The following is a 25616-nucleotide window of genomic DNA, read 5'->3' as shown; positions in this document are numbered from 1 at the left end:
CATCATTTTTTGCAGGTGGCACTATTAACATCTTTAGGTAAAGTAGGTGCATGCACATCCCATCTCAATGGGGCCAGGTGCAGGACACAAAAAATGTAGTAATGATAAAACGAAGTAGATGTCCGCACACTGGAGACTCCAAAACCGACAAGGTTTATTAAAAACACATGCAACGTTTCGACCCACCAGGGTCTTCTTCAGGCATACCACTGTCACTTTAGACTTCAAAACTAACATCATCCAGCCTGGCTATCACCAGACCAAGCTCAGTCTGGGGAGTCTGATCTGTATTTTTTACTGCTCAAGAGGTATTAGTCAACGGGCATAGTTTAATTAAGTATGTACACGACTGGATAGTCCCTCAACCAATCAGAACAAACGATCTGGGTTCGCCAGGTGAATAAGCCAGTTTGTGATTGGTCGGAAGTAGGATGGATGTTTCAAGCCTGAGCTGCAGGCCGAAATTGCATCGCCGGCAGACCGTGCTGGGTTTACCCAGTCTAATCATCATCCCCTCTCATCACCGCCTTGGCCTCCATCCTTGTGGCTGAGAGGAATGCAATGGCATTGAGAGGAGTCAGAGTAGCGTCTCAGTGGGATGAAAATGAGCTGAGATACAGGCAGGCGGGGCCACACTAGGGCTCTGTGCCAAAGAAGGAAATGATGTCGCTTGAGGAACACGGTAGGTGAAAACGCATTCAATGCCAGATGAGGTCACAACAGCTCTAGATATCTGGGTCATCATGGAACACTGAGCTTCCACTGCTTTCTGATGAGCCTGTATTAACTTAACCTGATCTACAGTACCCTTCCCTTAACTGGGCTGTGCGGAGATATGATAAGCTAAACCGCGTGAATGGTTGATGTTCATATTGCTACTGACCATTCTGGCCACCATGTCATCAGCTGGTTCATAGAAACTCTTTTGTAAATCACAAACTATGATAATATTATAATCTATATTGTTTTATCAACACCTAATATCAACTTCATTAGGATAATAAGGAAATGCACACTGGTTGCTGGTGTAGCGAAACAGTATGAGTCAGCAATTCCTGACAAGGTCACACATGCTACATATTAACATTTGGTGGTCACAGACTTCAATACAAGGAACTCAAGGAACCAGCTTGTTCATCACGTCGAGGGCCTTGCATCCTATGCTGTGCAATATGCAACGTGGTGGCTGTCCATGGGCTGAGCAGCACAGTTCCCCCAAGAGCTGTATTTCTCAGCTCTTCCTCTCCAATCCCTCTCCATCCCTCTCCTCTCCTCCTCCTCTCTTGTCCTCTCCTCTCCTCTCTTCTCCTCTCCTCTCCTCTCTTCTCCTCTCCTCTCTTCTCCTCGCTGCTCTGCTCGCCTGTGCGTTCAGCGGAGCGGTTAATTGAGAGGCCTGAGATGGCAGCTGTGTGGGAGGCGAGCCTCTAAGTTATTTATTACTGCGGCACACGCCACTCCTGGCAGGAGAGACCCGGAGCATCTCCCGCTCATATTAAACGCCCGGGCTGGGAGCAGAGCCCCTATACGCCAGAACTACTCAAGCTCGGGACAGCTGGCCTTGTCCTGTTTACCATCAGTCAGGCTAGTTATCTCCAACTAGATGCACCAGCTATAATAAGGTGTCCAGTCTACTGTAGGTTGAAGCTATCGGTCCACTTCCATCCAGTTCAAGATGGAGTGATCTATCCTCAGTTTATGTTGAGGCTTTTCTGCTGTTCACACTGGAGTTGTCAGCCTTTCTTCCATTTGGCCTGAAACTGTCTGTCTTTTCTCCACGTAGAGCAGATACAGGCTCTCTACGTCAACCACGTCAGCGTGTTTCATATAGTGTGAGCCTGTTCAAACTGATGCTCTGGTGTATCTGTACTCTATGGCAGTGCCAGTAGGTGAATGCTTTCTCGGGGTGTCTAAACGTGAGCTTTGAGGCCTGACACTGCAGCTTCTGCTTTTGATGTTCTCAGTTCTGTTCTAGAACACTTGAGAGTGCAGAGCTTAGATGGCACTGGTTGTGGTGATCCGAACAGTCTTGACGGTGACTTCTTTTGGGTTTTGTTTGGATTTTTTTTTCTCTTTTTACTGGAGCCTAGAAGCCTGCAGTACTGCAGCTCATGACTTGTCCTTGCCAATAAAAGATACCCGAGATGAGAGATGAGCCTCTGTCACAGGCTGGCCAGAGGTACTTTTAGATGAAACTTGGCCCTCCTCTGGAGACCACAGTCAAAGGAAGGACTGATCGGGTTTCAGCGAGAGCCATCAGATGCGAGGACAGCTCATGGTTACACGGTTAGTTTAACCAATCGTCATGTGCTCCGAGTCTGCTAAATTTATAAGGTGTTTGCGATGCATATTTAAATGCCAATGTAAAGCCTAAGAAAACTGATATAACGGTGTACAACATTTTGAAGAGAGACGTCACATTTGGCTATTTGCTATAAAAATGTATTAATCTTATCTACTGTAGATGTACGCCATTGGCTGGGCAATGGATGGATGGGTAGCCACCAGCTGGATTGTTCAATGGCAGTAAAAACTGAAAAACTGAACTGAAATAGACCTCCGTGGATAAAATCAGTAAATGATCTTATATCACATTAATCACAATATACAAAATAACAATGTAATGTAAGAAAAAATATACATTTTCATAATTATACAATATAAAACCAATCAAAACACAAATGGGATTACTACCCCACAATGCTTGTGCCCAGAGTGGCACTTAAAACAACCCTTATTAGTGGTTGTGATTGCCCTGCCTTTGCAGGGAGCCTCCATTACACATTCCCTTTGATGAGTAAGACCTCAGAGCATCTCTCGCCAGCCATCTCCACCTTCTCCTCCAAGCTGACACCAGCCCACGCCAGAGCATCCGCCCGCCACCACACACCAATAGCAGTTCAGACATCACAGAGGCAGCACACAAGCACAGTACACAATGTCCTGCTCCCTGACTCGTCAATAAAATGAAATATACTTATTATGACTTATTGATGACTTTTTATGGATTAACAATGCTCCTGACTTGACCATAGAAAAGACCTGTGTTAATAAAAAGGGCGTAGAACCATATGACAATGCGGTCCAGAGTCAAACTGCTACAGCGTTTTGCTCTAGGCAGAAAATAAAACTTTCCATGGCGCAGGACATTTCTGGAAAAAGTTTTGGGGTACAAACGCGGTACACAAACACAGCACTCCTGCCAGCGCAGCTCTACCAATCTAAGCCGGAGTTGCCCTCTGCCGACATCAAGCTCCCACATGACTGCACCAGCAGCATCTGCTTTCATCAGGCATCTGCCTGGCTCCTACTCTCTCCTCCAGCCCTGTCCTCCAGCCACGGGATGCTCTGACTCTCCCACTCGCTCTCTCTCTCTCTCTCTCTCTCTCTCTCTCTCTCTCTCTCTCTCTCTCATACGCTCTCTATCTACCTCTCTCTCCCACCATCCCATGCTGGTCCGTCCACCGCACCCTTCTCTCTCACTCTCTCTCTCACTCTCTCTCTCACTCTCTCTCTCACTCACCGGGGCTGGTTTTGCTCTGTAAGCTGCCCCGCTTGCGGAGGGGCGATTTGGTCTTGCTCTTCCCCGAGGCCGGGGAGTCGCTCCCGGAGGCAGACATGTTCCCGCTGGTGCTGTGCCGGCCGGCGCCAAGAGAGCCACTGCTGCAGAACGAGCGGCACAGGGATGGGCAGAGGGGAGGAGGAAAAAGAGGAGGAGGAAGAGGGGGACGAGGAGGAGGAGGAGGAGGAGGAGCGGAGCTAGCGCACAGGCTGCCGTGGAGGCTGGGACCAAGGCGGTACCCAGGGGGACTCTTATTGCAGCGGAAAAGGCCAGGCCACTGCCGCTGATGATGATGATGATGATGCTTGTGCTTCTGGTGATGCTGCTGCTGCTGCTCCTGCTGCTGCTGATGAGCGTCTGTGGAGAAGCCTCCACACTGCTGACTCCTCCTCCCTGCCTTCATCGTCATCAGATCAAGCATTGGGCAGGCTGAGGAGGAGGAGGAGGAGGAGGAGTGGAGAGGAGGAGGCAGCGGGGGGCAGGACAGCCCACGGATTCCCCCGGACGCCCCACGAGCCAGCCTCCCTGGTTGCCACAGCAACAACGACCCAAGCTGCCGGGAGGCGAGGTGGATGGCGCTGACAGAGGCCGAGGGCAGCATGACCGCAGAGGGGGGGAAAAGTAGCCTTCAACTGGGGGGAGAGCAAAGCAGCTGCCGGCTAACAGCCCCCCAGGCAGCACACAACAACCCCGGCAGCCATATCAGCAGCAAAGAGGCTCAGGTCACCAGCAGGTCACAGCTAATCCACGGGTGGAATCAATACGCACACGCGAGCACAACAAAAAACACGGCAAGGAGAAAGGAGTGCTTGCCAAAGACTGAACCAGAGTGGAAAATGTGAGCAAATGGAACACAAAGCAAAAGGAGGCAGAAGACGAGCCGTGTCAGGAGATAAAGCCGCAACGTCTTTGTGGAGGAACAAAGCCTTGTAGTGAGAAGCGTTACGGACTTAAGCAGACTAGCCCAGTGCACAATCTGCTTTCCTGGAAAATCTCCCCTGAGAGAGAGAGTGAGAGAGAGAGAGAGAAAGAGAGAGGGACAAAGTCAAAGAGAGAGAGAGAGAGAGAGAAAATAAGGCGGGCAGAGCGGAGCGGCGCAGACTGGCATGGGTTCGCTGTCACGGCTCCATGCCTGACATTCCGGTTTAAAAATAAAGAGGAGATGTAGAGCACCACCACAGTGAAAGCAACAGTCACTCAGCGGTGGAGAGCCTCTCCCGCACTTGCATGTCCACCCCACCCACCTGCCCCCTGCAACCAGCCCCCCTCACCCCCCGCGTCCCCAGTGCAATGCTCTGATATACCATGTCAACAGACTGTCACCACTGTCACAAATCATCAGCCGAGAGGAGACTCAGGCGCCATTGCAGATGAGCCAGGGGGCCAAGTACTCACCTTGGCTAATTAGGCACGACCATTGATGGTACTGGGCATGAGATGCCAAACACGGAGAAGACAAAGGGGGGGGGGGGGGGGGGGGGGTGGAGTGTGGGGTGGGGTGTGGGTGTGATAGATAGATAGATAGATAGATACTTTATTGATCCCCAAGGGGAAATTCAAGATGTGTGGGTGCTAACATGACAGGGAGGAGAGAGCTGAGTCAGAATTGACAAGCATGTAACCCCTTGTGTGGAACACTCCCGAAGCCTCTAGTCTAAAGCAATCCTGGATATCTGCCAGATTGTGTTCTTTTTTGAAAGAGCGTTTATGTGGACCACAGTGCGACTGACACTCAGAAACTATTTTCCGCCTCCACAACTCTACTCAACCCTCCACCAACTCCTCCTGCTATCAACCTCACAGCTGACACCTTTGTTTCACTCTTGTTTCACAAAGTGGCTGCTATCAATAGTCAGATCTCTGAACCGTGCAGTCTCCTCCAGGTTCAGGGTGCAACTCGTTAAATCACTCGCCTACAGAGTGCTGGGTTTGCTCCCCACCTACTTAAATGATCTCATAAAAGCTTATGTTACACCTGCTGCTTTCCTCCAAGGAACATTGTCTGACACTGCCTACCAAGTCTTTCCAGAGCAGGGATGTCCCTCTCTATTGCCAAGAAACACTTGAGGACCCAACACACCTTTCATGCACTTACCAAGCGCTTCCTTTCTTCTACCTCCTACTCATTCTACCTTTATCTCCTCTGATAACACTTAATCTAGCACTTAAAGCAACACTAAAGAGTTTTTCGTACCTTAGAATAATGTTTCCAAAATCATTTCAGCGGTTCATCAACTCGTAACAGGATGAAGCACACTTCTGCTTTCACTTCGTGGCCCTCTATCGGCTATAACCGCACTATGTAACTTTACCAGATCGGGTAGTGTATCTGTAGTTCCATGAAATTAGACATAGGAAACTACAAATTTGACTTGCTCCGATGTCGCAATAGATCATACTTTCATAAAATCATGCAACATACTCTACGTTGTCTGTGGACATTGTTATTTGCTGGATAGACAAATAGTGTGCGTGCGACAGAGGAAAAGTGCTTTAGTGTTGCTTTAAACTTCTGCACTCTCATCTCTGGTAGTCTAAAAGTGTAGTAAACTAGTAGTACTGGCCTTAGGTCTCCTTTGTATTACAACTGAATGTTAATCCTCATTTTGTCAGTCACTTTGGATAAAGTGTCAGCTAAATGAATGAATGTAAACGTAAATGTTAACACCATGCACCGTGAAGTGTAAACAGTTACAAGTGGCTTTGTGCGACCTTTGGCACCAAAAGCGCTGGCATGAGTGGAGAGCTCTTTTAGTGGTTGAGAAGGGTGACAGGAAGGCACAAACAGAAACACAGTGGCCATAATGAGAGCCGTCAGCATATCACAACAACAAAGCCTTATTAGATTAATCGGTTCAAAGCCACTTGAAGACTGATTTCACAGGCTTTCTTAAGGCCGGCACCCACCATCCACGCTTGATGCGCAGGATTTCAGAACACTGTAACTCTGTGCGGCTGCCGGCGGTAGACGTTTCTAGTGGGCTTTGCTCCGTTTAAAACAATGGGGTTCTATTTTTTTCTTGTCGCGTCGCGCAGCGTATGTGTCTGGTGGGCGCCGGCCTTTAGCCACACTAGCCTTCACTACAGTCCTGACATTCAGTCCTTCCATCAGTACACTTTAATGCAGCGTAGTTTGATAATGCGCCATTTCCTTCCACTATGTAACCAAGGTGGCATCCGTTAAGGGCGAAAAGTGTCCACCGTTCCAAACTCAACTTTTTGACCATTATGAGTGCACCATCTGGGAACTAGCAGTGCGCTTCACGTCGTCGGAATTTTCAATGTGATCGTACTCATGTACTCAAATTAGGTATTGTAGTGCAGAAGTATGCCATATGAGGCACGGTGATTAACATCACTCAATTAATCAACATCACTTACAACAATGACATTAAGTGTGCGTATGTGTGTCCCAACAAACTTTTTTCCAGCTTAAACCATGGATGAAACAATGTGCTGAACCAAGCAGACATGAGAGAACCAAAAGTGAAATCAAATGCAAGCAAGAACAGTTATGTCTCTAAGTGTGCATGGAAATAATATCACATTCAATAATTAAACAATCCTGTTCCAGTTAACATTGTTGACACAGGAACCCGTAGGCAAGCCGTAACCCCCATCTCAATACCACAAAAAACAAGGAGATGGCAGTGGATTTCAGGAGGGGGAGGAGAAGGACCCAGCCAACACCAGTCACCATCAGGGGCAGCAAGGTGGAGCTGGTTGCCAACCACAGGTACCTTGGTGTGCAGCTTGACAGCAAGCTGGACTGGAAGTGTCAGGCGGAGGTGGTGTACCATACGGGGCAAAGCTTACTCTGATTGATTTTTTTAAGGAGGCTAAGGACATTTAAAATCTGCCAACCCTTGCTCTGCAGTGTCTATCACACAGTGGTGGCCAGTGCTCTGTTTTTCACTGTGGCCTGTTGGGGAAACACAGTGGACAAGCTCAACAAGAAGGCCAGCTCAGTGGTAGGGGCTGAACTTGAGACGGTCCAGCAGGTGGCAGGGACCAGAACATTAAACAAACTAGGTAGCCTGATAAACCAGCCTAAATGGATTGGATGTCTAATTTAGTCTGGCTCCGATGAATGGATACAACGGAACATTGTTGATGAGCACAACCCGTTGTCTTTCAAACCGTGTCTGTGCCTATAAGCCAACGCTCTGTCGTCACTCCCTAAAAACCCCGCCCCAGAGCCCTCTGCCCCGCCTGCGTTGATTCAAAACACATCTCTGCGTTGTGATTGGTTTAGTTGCCATCTGCCAGATTCAGGGCAGTGTTTTCAAAATGTACAGTGGTCCGAGGCCAGACCCAAATGCAGGCAAAACATTTTGCCGTCCAGCAGTTGGCGCTGGTTTTCCAGGCTACAAACTAGTTTCAAAACTGGCCAACCCTGCACACCCTCTCCACCCCCTGAAGGTGATAGACAGCAGCACCATCAGTCAAAGACTGATTGCACCAGTGTGCAAGTCTGAGCGGTATCGGAAATCCTTTAGCTGCTATAAGACTATATAATGCATTTATATATTTTAACTTACAAAGTCTGGATATTGTACTACTTTATTGCAATATTGTGTCCACATACTGTACAGCACCAACTTCGCTTCCCTTTTACATTGCATTTATTATTATTAAATATAAGGCAACAGAAAAGAGACAGAAAGAGAAAGAAGATTAGAGGGAGGAGGGGAAAAATATAGAGGGTGTGACAGACAAGACTATCTGGATATAGTTGAGTCAACGTGTGGTGTTATGTCTGTCTTGAGGCTGCTGTGACACTGTAATTTCCTGTTAAAGGATTAGCCTATAAAGGATCTAATCTCTAATATTATGTGCAACATAAAAAACAAAAAGGAGAATTTCGTCCTGTAAGATATCCCTCCTCAGACATAGGCTACAATGGACAAAAAGAGGGTGATAGAACATAAAAAGCTACCCCAAATGCGATGCTACCATGTTCAAATATGCATATATGAATATATATGAATAAATTCTTTGTCAAAAATCACTATATGACTTATTCCCCTTGAATGGTACCGATTTACCAAAATTAGGAGGTCTGGCTGAAGGACTTAGAGAGATAATTCATTAACCAGCTTTGTGAACAAACATATCAGCCATAATCACTGGGAGTTGTTGCGTGATGAATGGTGAGCACCATCTAGTGGCTGTGAAGACACACTTCAAATAAAATCAATTTGTCTTCTACTTTTCAAGCATGGAAAAAGTGACTGATAACTACCCCTATCCATTTTAATGGCTGATACCATCCCCAGTTCCTTTTTCTCACACTACAATTCATCACCGAGAAAGTTCCGCCATCTCACTGACCTGTGTTCAACAGATGGTGGATCGAACAAAGAGCAAAGTACAAGCCTACCTCCAGTGGAGTTTTACATATTTTCACATTGTTGGAACACCCTTGCTCGCTCTCACACAACACTTGACTTGCATATAGGCCTACAGGTGTGTGAGTAGGCTAAATCAATTTCGCCGAAGACAAAATATAGCGGATTGTGCTTAGAAACACTCCTCGGCTTTACCCAAACTATGTATGAGTATGCGTCCACTGGTGATATATTCTGCTCAATCTTGGAAATGTTTTAGGGCTGACCTAATGCACTGCCACTGTGATATAGCCAAAGGCCTCAACTGAGTTTAAGAAGATGGCAAAACACTAGTGATATATCACGTGACTAAATTCTACAGCACCTAAAATCTACTAAGCACCTGTGTTACAGTAGGCCTACAGGCAGATATTGTAAACTCGCAAAGACGGAAACGTTACACCAATGACAAATTAATACTTCAGAGTAGGCCTACTTAAAAATGCATATTTGGCTCAATAGAGAAATTTCAGGTTCACTGTCGCATCTTAAAGCTTTTAACGTAAAACCAACAGGACAATAATGTATACAGTAGCTGGTAAATGTTAGTTCGAGTCTAACGTTATCATGCTATTGAAATTTCCACCGACATCTTTGACACGGGTGCATCCATGCTAACAACATGTCAACAACCTTGTATTTGAAGAAAAACTTTGCTAACTTTGGCGTTAGTCACTAACGTTTTCATAGCCTACTTTGCTGTCTGTTTACGTTTTGTTGAACAAGTTAAATTTATCCTTTGTCTTATATAACAAACTTCACTATTAATGCATTCATATTAGAAAGTTATAGTAAATGTCAAACATTTTGCCAAAATAAAGGCTACCCACCTGCCATTGTTCAGATGACAGCCGTCACTCGTCAAAAACTGAAACCAGAGAAATGTCGGGCTCTGCTGAAACTCAGTGAGCAAAAAATATGGATAACGTATTTACGCTATTATAACGGTAAATAAATAACCTAGAAAGTTAACGGGTTGTTTTAAAGAGGGTATGCAAATACTGTATACTAGTTTTATGAGCAGTTAACGTCAGTTGTGGGGCTAACTTCAAATAAGTAAAAGTGTCGTAATTCTGATGAACGAGAATGTTATGTAGGCCTAGCCTACTTTACTTTTGTAGCCCACGTTGTTTTCGTAGCAGATACGTCTTTTTACGTCAATTATTAAGATGCAACTTTTCGATGTGTTCTTGATCACTAATCTAAACACTTCCGGGAAGTTATTGGGCCTCTCATATTGCCACGGGAAAGAGGTATCTATGATTTAGATATCAGCGTACAGTCTAATACGGTATGCGTAAACTCTGCGCAGCCATGGAGGTAATAACAAGTGTGGTTTTTTTTGTAACAGAAAGTACTTGGAACATCTCTTCGAAGGCTTGGAAAACATGGTGGTAAATATGATCTAGGCTACACCAACCTTTGTCTTTGAAAACTCAGCCTTTTTTAGGGGATTGGTAGCCTAACCTCTGTGTGAACTCATTAGGCCTACAAATGTAGTAAACAAACAACAAAGACTGGCACATAAACCAATAGGCTACAAAATATTAGGAAATCCAAAGGCTACTGGGAAAACTCCCTCTCTGAACTTCCTGTTGAATTACCCAACTGATGTTAAACTGCATGCACATTATTGAAGGTCGGTTGATGGTTATCAGTGTTATGATATGTTTATGAGTCCAGTGTTGCTGAAATACATCAGTGGTGTTATTTAAGTAGCCTCATAATAATGTGTCAAGAGGCCTAAGTCAACCCAAACAGACACTAAACTTAAGTGGTGATGACAGCTGGGTATCCATGCCATTTGATTAGATAAAATATGCATTAGTTGGGTGGCAACCCATCTGATGGCCTAGGAAAGCTCTTTAAGATGTAGGCTAGTTCCTACGTCAGATCAGATTATGGGATTCCCTTGCCTTTGTCAGTCAAAGATAAGTGTTGAGGAACCCCACCTAAACTGTGTCTAATCTTATGAACTAGTAGTGCCTTGACGTCCAAATATGCAAAGCTTCATGCTATTACCCTACATCACAAGGTTTCAGCTTCCATCCAATGGGACATACTGACCTAAAAGAAAGTAGGGCTGCTTTAACATTGTTGATTGATGGCAGTAGCCTGGCCCCGCCCACCTATCTTCTTTCAGGGAGATCTAGTCTGGAACACATTAGATTAGATTGAATTAGATTAGGTTAGGTTAGGTTAGATTACATTTTTTAGTCATTGTGAAGGGTTCAAGTAGGTCTACAAAGACAACGAAAGAAGTGCAAAAGAGCAGAAAATTGCCATGTGACGTACGTACAGTATAGGCAGGTGGTGCAGGAAAAGTAGCCTATAAGATGCAGTGCAGATAGACTACAGTAAAGTACTATGCCTATGCCCACAGAGCGTAGCCCTGTAGCTGCCTGGCTGTGTTACTGTAGCTGCTGGTTGTAGCAACCAGGTAGGTAGGTTAAAGCGGTTGTTTTCGTTTTGTACCGACAGTAGGCCTGGTGACCCTGAGAAACTGAGATCTATGTGAAAACTCGGATTAATGCTTATACATTATACAACTGAAGGAGTTGGAATGGTTAACAGTAATTTAACTATAAACATGTGAAGCAGTCAAGTCATAAGAGAAGAATATATGTGGATGTACACTGAAGACAATGAGGCCTTGACTGGAGCTACTGGTCATGATAGATTTAATATACAAAACTTTCTTAGCTCCAGTCAAGGCCACATTGACATTAGTGTACATGTAACAGCTGCACTGCTACACCTTTGTTACTCTTTGATACAGTGGAATTAACCTGTCAAACCAGTTAATGGCGCAACTGGCTGGGGCACCTGCACCGCACGCCGGCGACCCGGGTTCGATTCCCGCCCCGTGGTCCTTTCCGGATCCCACCCCAGCTCTCTCTCCCACTCGCTTCCTGTCATTCTCTCTACTGTCCTGTCCAATTAAAGGCATAAAAAGCCCAAAAAATAACCTTTAAAAAAAAAAAAAAAAAACAGTTAATTACTTGCACGCATATTATATGTTGTGTCTTTGATGTCTTGGAACATGTCTGCCATTACCCTATGTAGCACATGTATCAACTGTACACACTTATTACTCTTTGATACAGTAACATAAACCCATTAAAATGAAGTGTACCAGTAATGTACATTAAATCTATCATGACCAGATTTACCACATCCAGCTCGTCTCAGGTCAGCCCTTTGCCTCTGATGAAAGATTTTGCGAAATTGACAAAGTTTTGAAAAAGCACTCGGTATTACAATGTAACAACTATATGTACACAAATACATAATGCAAGTACAAAGCTACTACTACTAGTACTATACATGTTGTTACACAGGTTGTACCACTGTACCTAATTAGGTAGATACACTGTAACAGCGATACATTAAAATAAAGTGTTACCAAATAAAGTGTTACCGTACCTTCATCATGCGAGGTTATGTGCCATCAAAATGATTTTTGAAACGTTATGTTCATGGTACAAAAAAACCTGTCAAGTGTGTCTTTAATTGAGAATAGTTCAAAGACAACATTTCAAGCTAGAAAGAAAATATCCCGGCATCACAGAAAATATAATTTTGAATTTGATGCCACATTTCAAAGTTGGGAGAGTGGCATTTTTACCACTGTTGATTTACTTCTTCTTGGACAACATTCTGTAAATGTTTAAGAACTGAGGAGATAATTTATAGAGTTTTGAGAATGAAATGTCCCATTCCTGCCCGATGTAGGATTTCAGCTGCTCAACATCTGGGGTCTAAACATACTGTACTCCATGATGCACAAAATGTGTCATGGTTGGGCTGGACATTTTAGCACTTGAACTCCTTGAAAAACAAATGTAAAGAATATATGAGAATACATTTTTGCCATTGTTTCCCTGAAATATTCAAGGTCTTTACTGAAAAATACATTGTCTGGAAGTCAGCATATGTTGCTCAAAACCATGTATGCACTAATTCACCTCCACATCGTCATGGATTTGGTTGGTGAACAATTTGACATGGTTATGAAGTTGGACACGTTGGATAGTTGTCCCTCTCCACTTTGGCCCGGTGGTTCCTAATTTGCAAAAATAACTACACATTTTGATTAGTCTAACACAAGACCTTTTCCCACTTCACCTCAGTCCATCTTAGATGGTTCAGGCTCAGATAAGATGGTAGCATTTCTGTATCATGTCTAAATAAGATTTATTCTTTGTGTGGTACAGTTACAGTATTTGTCAGAAGTGTTCCTCAGCCCATGATTTTCTTTACTAAAAAAAGGTCTGAATGTAAATGATGGAAACCTTCAATTCTGTGCAATTTCACATTAAGAAACAGGCTATATTATCATATTTGCCCACAAAGGTTTACACAGAGTGAGTGAATATACCTCCACATCTTTTCCTCGGAGAGACTCAGTCTCTTTGGGATGCTCTCTTTTATCCAGTTCACCTAATTAGTTGTGAAATGTTCCTCCATATTGTCTTTATCACTACACAACTTTTCCAGCCGTTTGTCCCTGTTCCAACTTTTTTTATATGTGTTGCTGGCAACAAATAGACGACAGTTAGGGATATGGAGTACCAATTTATCAGATGACCTCTCTGCTCTTGCTGGACACCTGCGGTGTATCAGGCTTACAGATACAAAATTCAGCTTCATTGGTGTGTATGAACCAATGTTCTATCCATTTGATTTTCAAGCAAAATAAGTATCTGTTCCTCACTGTCATAAATCTCTTGGAAAGACTCAAATGTTTTCTAGATAGTTCCTGGTCTCACATTTTCTGTTCCCTTTAAATGTTTATGTTTTTTTTGTATCACTTTCCCTCTTTAATTTCTTCTTAACTCTTTGAAGCTGTCTTCAAAGATACCCAAATGGGCTCTGTTGTATTCTCATTCTATCTGGGTGTGTGCAGACTATATGCAATATAAGTAACAATGGGACATTTTTGTGGCTCAAAATTCAATCAAGGATTTTGTTTCATTTCGCTCAACTAGATCAACGCATTCTTAACAACACAGGGCCATCAACTAATTGTACTAACAACACCAGGGTCATATATTCAGGGTGTTCATGAGCTGATAAAAGCAAGCCTCCAGTTGTGATTTGTATTTTTATTTGTATTTTCATTTATTTGTTTGTTTGTTTGTTTGTTTCTCCTAGCTGTACTGTATATATCCTCACTAAAGACGAAAAGGAATTGAATTTGGATAATCCCATCAATGTTTCAACACTGTCTCTCCAATCCCTATACATGCACACCCTAAACAGACCTGCAAATGGCTTTTGTTGTTAGGCTACAATCCACATTGGCTCCAAAATGGCAGGATTATCCCAAACTGGCACTCATTCCAACTCTGCAGGCATGCAAGTGTGGTTTTAGCTTTACTTCAGGTTAATCGGAGGGCAGCGGGCCATCAGGGGGTCATCTGCTATACAGGTGCATGTAAAAAAGACATTTGGAAACCATTGGAAAAATGGTTTGGAAAAATTAATTGCCCTGTCGTGACTGAGAGATTACTGTATAAAGGCCCAGGAAACCATTGCCTTTGTTTTGATTTTTATTAGGTTATTATCTCAGGTGGATATTTCTTACTAACATTTTGAGATTGATTTTTGATTTCAATGAGCTGTAAACCGTAATGAAATATTTCACTTGAAATAATGAAATGAATCTAGTCATCTATACTGAATCTAGATTATAAGAACGTTTCTCTTTTTGAAATAAATTGGAGAAGAGAAATTAACTTAACCATATTCTGATTTTTGAAGTGCACATCTGCTATTTATTACCACAATATTCACACAAAAAGGCATGTCATGTCACAGTCAATCACAGTAAATCTGTCACAGTCACACTGCCTATGATCACAACAAACCCTTGCAAGATCCAGATATGGACAACAGTGTGTTGTTTCCAACACATTCGTTTTGAGATTGTATTTAAGATATAGAAATTCTATCAGTGCTGTTTTGATACTCGTTGGCACACATAAGAAGAAAGTACTGTACCTAAATGTTTTGGTGAGTTGTAAGATAAATTGAATCCCATATTGATCAACAGAATTGTATGGGCGTAGAACGTAAAAGAACATCATACTGTACATACATTTTCAAATTGTATATCTTCATTTCATAATTTAGTCAAGAAAGGAAAAACAATAACTACATGTTTTTTTAATACATAAAACAGGACCACTGTTATAGTCATTGTGTCTCTCAATGTAGGCCTCAGGCCTTGGTTACAATTCTTATTCCAAGGCCTTTCCAATAATCAGCTTTTCTATTTTTACTTTCCACTCTTGTCCCCACAGCACCCTAGACAGAGCAACACCAGTAAAAAGAAGCACATTGGTGGATTGCAATGTCCTGCCAAACGTCAGAGTTTCACGAATAGACATCGATGCTGTGTGGGAGGGATTGGTCTGTGCGTCAGAGGTTATGGAGTAGTGTTTACCTGGGTCAACGTATGCGCCTCTTTCTCCCAGCTCTAACCGTCGTGTCACAGATCTAATGTGATCCCTCCCACTTCCACCTACGCGCACCTTTAGGATAACAGCTTGTAGCCGGGACTTACTGAGATTTCTGCTTGGGCCAAGCAGTGAGGACAGCTGAGCTCCAGAGACAGAAAGAGGGATTCTAAAGAGCAAATCATGGCTGAACCCAAGACTCTCAAATTTCTGCTGCTGGGTAAGAAGCCACATCTGATTTAAAATCTAAAAATATTTACCTTATGTCTAGAGAATTTGTGTTTTTCAAACTTACACTAGAGTGTTTTCCCAATGTTCCTATCCTGACTAATACAGGTGTTCACCTATAGTGATGATGATGTCCACTGGGAGGGACAAAGTATTGTACTTCACTGTTGTAATGCACTGAGGGAGGTCAGAATGAAAGCTGAGGTTTCTTCCAAAAAATGTTGAGATGCCACGAATAGCACGTGCAGATCAGCTCTATTTTAGTCATCTCTGATCTCTTGAGCTATAGACTCTACTTTGGATGGTGCAAAGGCACAATAACCTCCTAGACTGTTGTCACTTTTTATGAACTTAAAGTTTGTGTCATCTTGTGATGACATTGTTAGTGTTGTAAAAGAAAGATATAAGCAATGGTGTATTGGGAGATTTGGGGGTATTAAGGAGTATGTAAATGGTTAGTCAATTTACGAAATGGATAGCCTTTGTATCAATTCATTATATTGTGCATGCATGACTATGACTGCAATACTGTACTGCAAAAGGCTTGGCATGTCTTGCATGCGAGTTGAGATCATGTGCACATGGATGCATGTGCATTTAAAGCTTATAAGTAGGACACATAGAGGACACATAAGTTACACTAAGAGTGGGCTTCTAACAGAACCACCATAAATAAACAAACAAACAAACCAATAGATACTGTTATATATACAGTATATGTAACATATAACACTTATATATATATTGCAGCGCTCAGATGCGATAGAAGTTTGCAAAGATGGCATATACCTCCACCAACATTTAATTAATTTTTGGAGAGAGATTTCATTAGGAAATCTTTCTTGATCTTTAGTTGCATTGTTGTATTTGATTTCTTTTTGATAACACATAAAGAGATCAAATTAACTTTTTAGCTGACTTTTAAACATCCTTTGCTGTAAGGAAAAACAAAGAGATGAGTCACCAACAACTGAGATAGAGAACCAATGGTCCAGTGTCTCTTTCAGTTTATCATTCACATATCACTTAAGTATTATGTTTCATTTTATAAACAACTCAACATTAATCACAACATCTTATGAAGACAGATGGAAAAAAGATGTCTTCAAAATATGAAACTGAGGTGCAGAGTTCAGATTAGGTGGGATCTGAAACTGTACTGTAGTAGTTTACTATCCAATCCAAATCCTTTAATTGATCCCACGATGTTTCTTTTTTCGGGAAGTAATCTCCAATCCTCTTCAGCAGTCTGAAGAGATGACACTGAAGCATAGTGAGCTTGCCAAGCTGCCTCGATCATTTACTGTAGTTAGCGAGGGAGCAGAATAGATTGCACTTCTGACTCAGAGGTCACAGGTTACTAACAGGAGAGTATTGAGTCTCTGTTGGTTCACCCAACTCCACTCTGCAGACCCCTCCACAACTCTGCAACATATGCAGATGGAGGCCTGTCAACACACACTGATGATGGCTTATGCCAAAACGTGTGCGTATACGTTTCCTAGTCCTTTTAATTGTGGGTATAGCTGAGTGCGTCTGCTTCACCACGTGCCACTGAACTCCATCACTCCCAGTCCAAGTGACACACCGATGTGTGATATGATGTGATCGTACCCAGCGCCAGTTCAGATCAGGCACTGCAGGTCAGATCAAGCACCAGGTCGGAGCACGGCTCCCTTGCAGGGTTTAGCCTGCATGTAGCCCATAGGGATCACTGTAAGCCTATTGCAGTAATAAGCCTCTTACCGTAACCTGCTGCACAGAAACTCAGAGATGATAATGAGCTCTCTTCTTTTTCCTGGAAACCTGTCCTCAATCATTTTGTTGACAGGTGTGCAGTGAGAAGAGCAAACACCAACATGTAAATGAGGTTATTATAAAGTCTTTTTAATGCGATGAACTTTTAGCTGTGCATTGTGGTCTGCCACTACACTGGACCTTTGTCTGTGTCAGTGTGCTATAGCAGAAAATATGTTTAACATTTAAAATATTTGGCTTGTGAGAGATAGGTTTCTTGCTAATTGAGACAGTGGTTTGTGGTAGAAAGTGTGAAACGCCTGAAGTAGTGTGTGGGTTTCTAATGAGAGTGCCATTTCAGGTTTCACGCTAAGCATTGATCCAATTGTCTCAGTAATCTATGACAAACACCCAGCAAGTCTGAGGCCAATATGGCACACTCTCACAAAGCTCCTCTATTATCTTGCCAACTGAAAAGGTGCTATACACCACAAATTGCCAGCAAGCTTTTGTTAACTACCTTATTTGCCCTGTAGGGACTCACAGGACACTGCAAAATGTTTAACTAATGCCTTAGGATGAGCAACCACCTCAAATGCTCAGTGTCACCTGAGAACATGGCAGGCAGTAAGCTCTGTCGATTATGCTACCAACTCTAAGTGCGCCATGTGTGTTTCCACAGGTGCCAACGAGGCAGGCAAGACCACCTTGGCTAAGCAGATGAAGTGAGTCAACTGAAAACGCATGCACTCATTGTAGATGTACTCTAACCATAAAGGATAAAGAACAGTATACTATCTGACCTCAAGTTTGACTCATCGTGGTTTTGTTTCCCTGCGTCGTTCTCAGAATACTACACCTTGGTGCCTACACTGATGAGGAAAGACTGGAATACAGAGCCACCATCTACAGCAACATCCTTCAGTTCACTCTAACTCTCATTCAGAACATGGGCCCCCTGGAGATCAAGTATGCATCGCCCTCCGGAGAGGTGAGGCTCATGCACACTGCATTAGGCTAATGCAGCTGTGTGTCCTGGGTGACAATGGGCTAACAGAACCAGAGGCGCGCACACACACACACACACACACACACATACTAAACACACATGCATATGGACAGATGACTTCATGAAGACACACACACACACAGACCACACACACACACACACACACACACACACACACACACACACACACACATTATTTTGGTTATAGAGAAATTTGCTCTATGTATTTCAGAACATGTAAGGACATATACTGTAAAGAAGTGTAATCAGGACAAGAACTTTCAAGGATCCTTTCCAGATAGCAGGTCTAATCTTAATATGAGAGACTACTGCACTTGTAGTTTCCTAGTTTGGTGAAATTGTGGCCTTATAGCCCCAAAAGCCCCAAAATGAAAGAAATATATTATTAAATGACTCATTTCTGCAAAGGTGATCAAATTATGTTTAGTGGGGTTTCAAAAAGATTTTCACCAACCTAATAGCCCATAGGTTTTCTGGTAAAGATGTTTTGTGTTTTTGCTATGATTACTATGCAGGGCGATGCTAAGAAGTTGGTGACCATGGCGGGGTCGACAGAGGAGGGAACAATGCCCGCAGACGTGGCAGCTCTCATCACAACCGTGTGGGCAGATGCAGGCATCAAGGCCTGCTATGAGCGTGCCAACATGTATGACATAAATGACCCTACAAATTAGTAAGTATCTATGCGCACACTAAACCTCATTATGTGATAATGTTGCAATATATGATATGTTGGCACAAAGGATTATGGGTAGAGAGCATGAAGGATGCATTGATGCTGCCTTTAAAAATGTTATTCAGGTAATTCTAAGATATCAAAAATACTCTCACCTTCTGCCTTACTCCCCAGTTATCTTAAAAGGCAGCAGTTTATAATAATGCTCTGCATTTTGCAGAAGTGAGAGTGAACACAATATTCCTGCTTATTATTACATGTGGTTATAGCAAAATTAGAGTGTTGATATTTTTTGATAATGTAATAAAATGGTATATTATGTTAGCCTGACGAGCCAGACCATACATCGCCAGCGAAATTACATTTGCTGCTGCTAGGGACGTCTAGATTTCTAGGCTAATATTATGTAATAACAATAATAAAACATGTATCCATTTATTTCTAATCTATTTAACAATCTAAGATTGTTTCAGATTATTTAGAAAAAAAGTTTGTTGTATGCATTTTATTTTTAACCATAATGTCTGAATATCCATTTGAGAAGATGTTATTAATATCAGTGTTAGAGGACTGCATTGGTCAACATACACCAACCAGGGGGAGCTGTGGTGCACGATTCCAAGTGCCCACTGGGATCTGGGTCTAATTCCAACTGCAGCCTTGTCTCTCCCCCCAGTTTGCTTCCTGTCAATTTCTCTTCTCCATAGACAGTAAAGGCTCAAAGAGCAGAGTTTTAGAAAACACCTTCTAGTGATACTTGGGCACATCCTACTATCCTTGGTACGTGACGAGCCTGGGTGTTTTTAATCATCATAAACCCAAAAGTCCATTCTGTATTCTGCTGGAAGTGCCTTGCGCTGGCTGTGGGTCCAGAGGGGCGATCCATGGGTTGGTGTGCTTGGACACAAGTCTGTGGCTGATCACCTCTGGATTGCACAACTGAGAGAGTCCCTGATGATTAAAGATCTGAAACACTCAGACCCCAAATCCATGAATGAGGTTGTCTCCAAGTATCACAACAGAGTTTCCAAAACTCTGGACTTTAAATCTTTTATAGGAGATTGAACGAGAGAGAGCGAATCAGGAAACCATTGGATATTTAATTATTAAACATGTATTGCAGTCATGCTCTTCATTGCAAAATTTGGACAATCATTATAAAATGCAGGTGCTATTGCAAAATAGAGTGAAAATGCCTAACATTTTACCCAAATTACATGTGCACAGATGCAAACACAGTGCAGAGATAGGTGTCCTAAAATGTATGCATCTGTTGCCAGCTTCTTGGATGACTTCGAGAGAGTTTGGCAGCCCAATTACCTACCCACTGAAAAGGATGTGCTACACTCCCGGTTGGAGACCACTGGCACTTCAGAGGAGCAGTTCAACTACAAGGACCTGCTCATCAGGTGAGTGACTGGGGGCAATCGTTCACTACAGAGGCTCACAGAGGCCAAAAAGAACTCATGGGTTTTTTTTTATTTGAGATTTAATGAAGGGAGAATGCAATAAGGAGATTACTGTAGATGGATATTCAAAGTAATTTGCTTAGATATGGTGGAACCTGAAATATTGCATGAAAGAACTGCTTGTGTGTAAACAGTGAGTGAGTGCGACACATGCAGGCTATGCAGGTCTTATGCTGGTTGTCCTTTTGTAATAATATGTGTGTGTGTGTGTGGGGGGGGGGGGGTTGTTTGTTTTAGAAAATCTTATTTAAAATCATATTCTCATATATGCTACAATTAAAACAAATTGGGCAACCATGGAACTATGATAATGACACCACAAAAGCAAAGTGACTTCAAGGGGCCTCTCTATGTACTTACTCCTTGTGGCTTATAACAGGCTTTTCGATGTGGGGGGCAAGCGTGAGGAGAGGAAAGGCTGGATCAAGAATTTCGAGGATGTGTCCTGCATAATCTTTGTTGCAGCTCTCAGTGCATATGACCTGGTGCTGGTGGAGGATGATGAGATGGTGAGTGTATGATGGGACTGTTGGGTCTGTGTGCCTGGGCTGGGCATCTGTGCATTTGTTTGGGCTGTGAGTGTTGTAGTGCATCTTGGGCTATAGTGGAGACACATGTGTGATTGAAGAGAAAATCACTTGAAATCATGAAATCACGCTTGAGGCAAAAAGCAGGTATCTGACTGACAAGGCCTAGAGACCACGCCATGGCAAGTCCTGTCTACTGTTTTTTGTTTTTTTTTAAAAAAAAGGTGCATGTGGACTTCTGTTGGATGAGTTGTCTTGTAAACAGTTACTCTCCATTCTTCCCATTACTATTTGCGCATGTTCTCTCTAGCTCACGAGTTTTTGAAAAACTCCACACAGAACCTTTGATGTCATTTTACCACTTTTTTGGTTGTCTTGGTGGGCAGGTCTCAAAATGCCAAATGCCAAATGCCACAATAGCCTGTTCACACCTGCCAATAATGATGTGTCAGAGCATCCAACATGACTACTGATACAACTATTCTTATAATAAGTAATTACATATTATATTTATCATATACAAATATGTCTTTCAAAATATTTTAAATAATCAGTCATCAGACACTGAGTCCAAAGCAACATACAAATAAAAACAATAATTAATTTATCACTGAACAAATGAAAAGGTAAGGCTACATTAAGGAGAACAGCAATAATAAACAACAATGTCAATTCAATCAACAGCCTGATGAATAAACAATACTATAATATACTGTACAAACCATAACCAACAACAAGCAGATATGCTTTTAGACCCTGTTTTTCCTGTTGTTGACTGCTGCCTTTCTTGTCTCCATTAGAATCGCGTACACGAGAGCCTCCATCTCTTCAACAGCATCTGCAACCACAAGTTCTTCAATAACACTACCATGGTGCTCTTCCTCAATAAGTCAGACATCTTCAAGAACAAAATCAAGAAATCTCCCCTGACCATTTGCTTCCCCAACTATACTGGTTAGTATTTTAACATACAGTGGCGAGAATAATTATTTGAACCCATGCTAAAGTTGACTAAAAAGAGGAATCTTTTAGAAATGGTTAAATTCCTATATAGAGGCAGGAAGATTTTTTATGTGTTTCCATGTTTTTATATGGATCCAGGATTCTATGCGTCCTGATAAGTTTCCCTTGGCCTTTGGAATTAATATAGCCCCACATCACCACATACCCTTCGCCATACCTAGAGATTGGCATGGTGATTTTTTTTCAGTTAGCCTATTAGCTGGTTTGATTTGCATTGAACTCAATGAGCACCAAACAGGCTAATAGGCTGGAAAAAAACACTGTGCCAATCTCATTGTTTATTCATTCATCAAAAAACATATAAAAACTATTCTTGCCCATGGGAATTTAGGGGTCAAATACTTATTGTCTCTTATTTTAAGGAAGAACATTTATTTATTTACGATACATTGTTCATTCACAAAGACAATTGGTGTCCTCAAAGGTTGGACTTTTACTCATTATTTCAATTAAGGCATTAAGATCAATTTCCAAAAGATGATTTTATATTTCTCTTTTTAGTCAACTTTAGCATGGGTTCAAATACTTATTCTCCCCACTGTATTTGAACAAGACTTTTATTGGAAGGCTGAAGATGTTGCCTTCATATAGGTCAGCACCGGACAGGCTGACCACTGTTAAATTAAAAAAAGTGAGTTCAAAAAAGTTGTTCAAGGGAAACAAAACCTGTTTGTTTGTCCTCAGGTGGCGACAGTTATGATCAGGGAGCTGACTTCATCAAGAAGCAGTTCGAGGAGCTGAACCTGAAGAAGGGCGAAAAGGAGATCTACACCCATCTGACCTGTGCCGTAGACACACAGGTTGTGGACTCAGCATTCAACACTGTTGTTGACACCGTCGTCAAAAACCTGAAGGCCTGTGGTCTGTACTAAAACTACTCCAGCCATCTATGTACTGACCAGCTTTTTCTAAAACTGATAAATGACCCTGAAAACATTTCGGCTTGTAACAAGAGAATTAACATGAGAGAATTGATGTTCTGTAGTTGACGCACTCTGTGATCACAGCTTCCTGTCAACATATCAGACATACCATATATGACCAAGTGTGTCATTTTTATAATGTCTTGGAGGCTCTATGAGCATGAGGGATACATCGATCTCTAATTGTGTAAATAATACCTGCAATGCATTTCAACAGAGCTTTTCACATCTATATTCCCACTACATTTGTTGCACCAGCATTTATTTCTGAAACCATCATTTATCCTCAGTTGATGTTGAGGTTATGCTGTGTTAGGTGACATTTTTGAAAATATTTTTGTGGATTAATGTATTTATTCAAATCATGTACAGAGCTAGCAGACATTTCTCATTGTAATCTGTTAAAAGTGTTTTTGGGTTTGCATTGCCAGAAAAGTGAGAAAATCCCACCAGTGTTGCATGTCATAGTTTATTCTGTCATTAAATGTAAAAAATGTGGAAGATGTGTTTTTCATGAAATTGTGTATTCATGTATCATAGTCAACATCATAGTCAAACATGTATGTCGCGACGCCACAGAGTTGTTTGACGTGCTACTTTTTAATACCCATTGGGTGTGGACTTTTAAATCCTTTAGATAAATATGACTTCTTTTGATTAGCATCCCCTCACACAGAAACACTGGCTACATCCAAAAGAACTTTGATGATAATGTAGGCCTATAGAGATCATGAACTGTTTTAGATGGAAAACCAATCAAACATGTTGTTTGCTATTCAGATTATTCAGGTTATGAGCACAGTGACAAACATATACTGTAAGATAAGACAGGCCCAAACACATTTCTAATTCTTACCCTACTTGCATCAAATTGTTTTATTAGTTTAATTCCACAATTGTATAGAAAGCTAAAAGTGGCATGGATGATTGCATGTATTTCTAAAAATCTTGCAGAGCCCTACTTCTGCTACCAATTGTGAAAAAGAACACTGAACACTGCTCTGACCTGTCTTTTACAGTTCAGAACAAAAAAGTGTTAAACTTAACATAATGAAAATGAAAGGCTTTAATGTTAGCAAAAATATATGTTTGTACCGTTTTAATGAAAGCAAAATGACACTTCTCAAGATGAAATCCAATATTATGATTATGAGGATATTACATTGACTGTCAGTAATTGTGTCACGATAGCTTTATTCCAAAACATTGAAATCTGAAACCAAAACAAATGCGCTTTTACTGGCCGAACATTCGCCCAGATGCATCATGACAGTTGTCAAACATAAGGCTGTAATCAGTTCCTCCTGCTCTCACAAAATCTGACACAGTCTTGGAGCCTCGGAAATTTTTGGTCTCTTTAATCTGTGAATGAAACATAGCACTTTTTAAAGAAAAAAAATATGCAAATGCTTGGGTACTATTTTGGAAGTCACCATCAAAAGGGCAAAACTGACAAATATAAGGGAAAATACCTTCCAGTTGTTGGCCATGTGGCGAGCATGGACCACAACAGTCTGGCTGCTGATGCCATACCCATCCCCCTTGTGCACCAACCACTTGGTGCCATCTTCCAGAGTTACCCTAAAGCCAGGGGTGCAATAATCATCACACACACACACACACACACACACACACACACACACACACACACACACACACACACACACACACAAACACACACACACACACACACACACTCTCACACACACACACACACACACACACACACACACACACACACACACACACACACACACACACACACACACACACACACACTCACACACACACACACACACACAAAGCAGTGATGAGACTTTTAAGTTCAAAAACTTCTCAAGTCTGGCGGTATTTGACTCACAACATACTAGTTAACCATATACTGTAACATTGTTTTATGTTATTTACCTGCATCTAAAAAGGACATAGTACAGACAAAACACATACAGTATTTGTCAGGACATGTACAGACAACACACATACAGTATTTGTCTGTTGAATGAGATATAACAGATGTTCATGTACAGTATCTTAAAATGGTTGTTTGGAAGAAACATTTGTATGAGTTTCATGTTTTTATACCTGACTCCAGAATGGCTGAGTGGCCCAATTTGAACGGTCATGCCACTTAAAGGCCGGGTCATTCTGTCAGCCACATAAACCTTGGAATTGTACAGCTTTGTTAGGTCAGACATCTTGTGCAAGTCATAGTTGTAGGAATTTGTTCCTTTAAAAAGATAGCATACATCAATACCCATGTCTTACATGCAGTGGTATGTCAATGCAGCATTGCTATAATAATTGCACATTTAAAAATCAGCTGAAATTGCAACTGAAAATTAAATATCAAGTAATTCAACCATACCCTCTCCAACTCCACAATGAGCAGCTACCACAAGCATGGCCAGGACGACCAATGTAACACCAGTCTTGAAGGAGAACATGGCTGAAGATTGGTTGTTGTTTCACTCTTTCAAAGACTGAAGGGTGGCATATTTATACCCTGCTTAACTGAAAAAAAAGAAGGAAAAAACCTTCCTGAGCTCACCACTCCCCCAAACAATGTGCTCCTGCTCAGACACCGCCAGGG

The 25616-nt window shown here is 42.1% G+C and overlaps 3 protein-coding genes across 4 annotated transcripts in view; 1 reads left to right on the top strand and 2 right to left on the bottom strand.

Moving 5' to 3' along the window:
* Window positions 1-10072, bottom strand: part of LOC134092929 (AMP deaminase 2-like) — a 64055-nt gene extending 53983 nt beyond the window's left edge. Inside the window, exon 1 of one of the 2 annotated variants that reach the window (XM_062546115.1) lies at window positions 9780-10072. In XM_062546115.1, the coding sequence (XP_062402099.1) occupies window positions 9780-9786 (7 nt within the window). In that variant the 5' untranslated portion in view covers window positions 9787-10072. Of the gene's footprint in view, window positions 1-3520; window positions 4585-9779 lie in introns of those variants that run through there. The other variant, XM_062546113.1, reaches the window with a different exon arrangement.
* Window positions 10073-10316: 244 nt separating this feature from the next.
* LOC134092926 (guanine nucleotide-binding protein G(t) subunit alpha-2-like) lies at window positions 10317-23480 on the top strand. The gene is made up of 9 exons (XM_062546111.1): window positions 10317-10343; window positions 15258-15633; window positions 18061-18103; window positions 18228-18369; window positions 18924-19081; window positions 20365-20493; window positions 20933-21062; window positions 21881-22034; window positions 22788-23480. The coding sequence occupies exons 2-9, from the start codon at window positions 15597-15599 to the stop codon at window positions 22973-22975; spliced, it is 981 nt and encodes a 326-aa protein (XP_062402095.1). The 5' UTR covers window positions 10317-10343; window positions 15258-15596; the 3' UTR covers window positions 22976-23480.
* Window positions 23481-24074: 594 nt separating this feature from the next.
* On the bottom strand, window positions 24075-25549 carry LOC134092927 (uncharacterized). The gene is made up of 4 exons (XM_062546112.1): window positions 25392-25549; window positions 25109-25253; window positions 24499-24607; window positions 24075-24388 (listed from the first exon to the last, which is right to left on the bottom strand). The coding sequence occupies exons 1-4, from the start codon at window positions 25468-25470 to the stop codon at window positions 24263-24265; spliced, it is 459 nt and encodes a 152-aa protein (XP_062402096.1). The 5' UTR covers window positions 25471-25549; the 3' UTR covers window positions 24075-24262.
* Window positions 25550-25616: the final 67 nt, after the last annotated feature.

This window comes from Sardina pilchardus, chromosome 9 (genome assembly GCF_963854185.1).
Source record: "Sardina pilchardus chromosome 9, fSarPil1.1, whole genome shotgun sequence".
Taxonomy (NCBI): domain Eukaryota; kingdom Metazoa; phylum Chordata; class Actinopteri; order Clupeiformes; family Clupeidae; genus Sardina; species Sardina pilchardus.
This window is presented reverse-complemented; position numbering and strand designations above follow the sequence as displayed.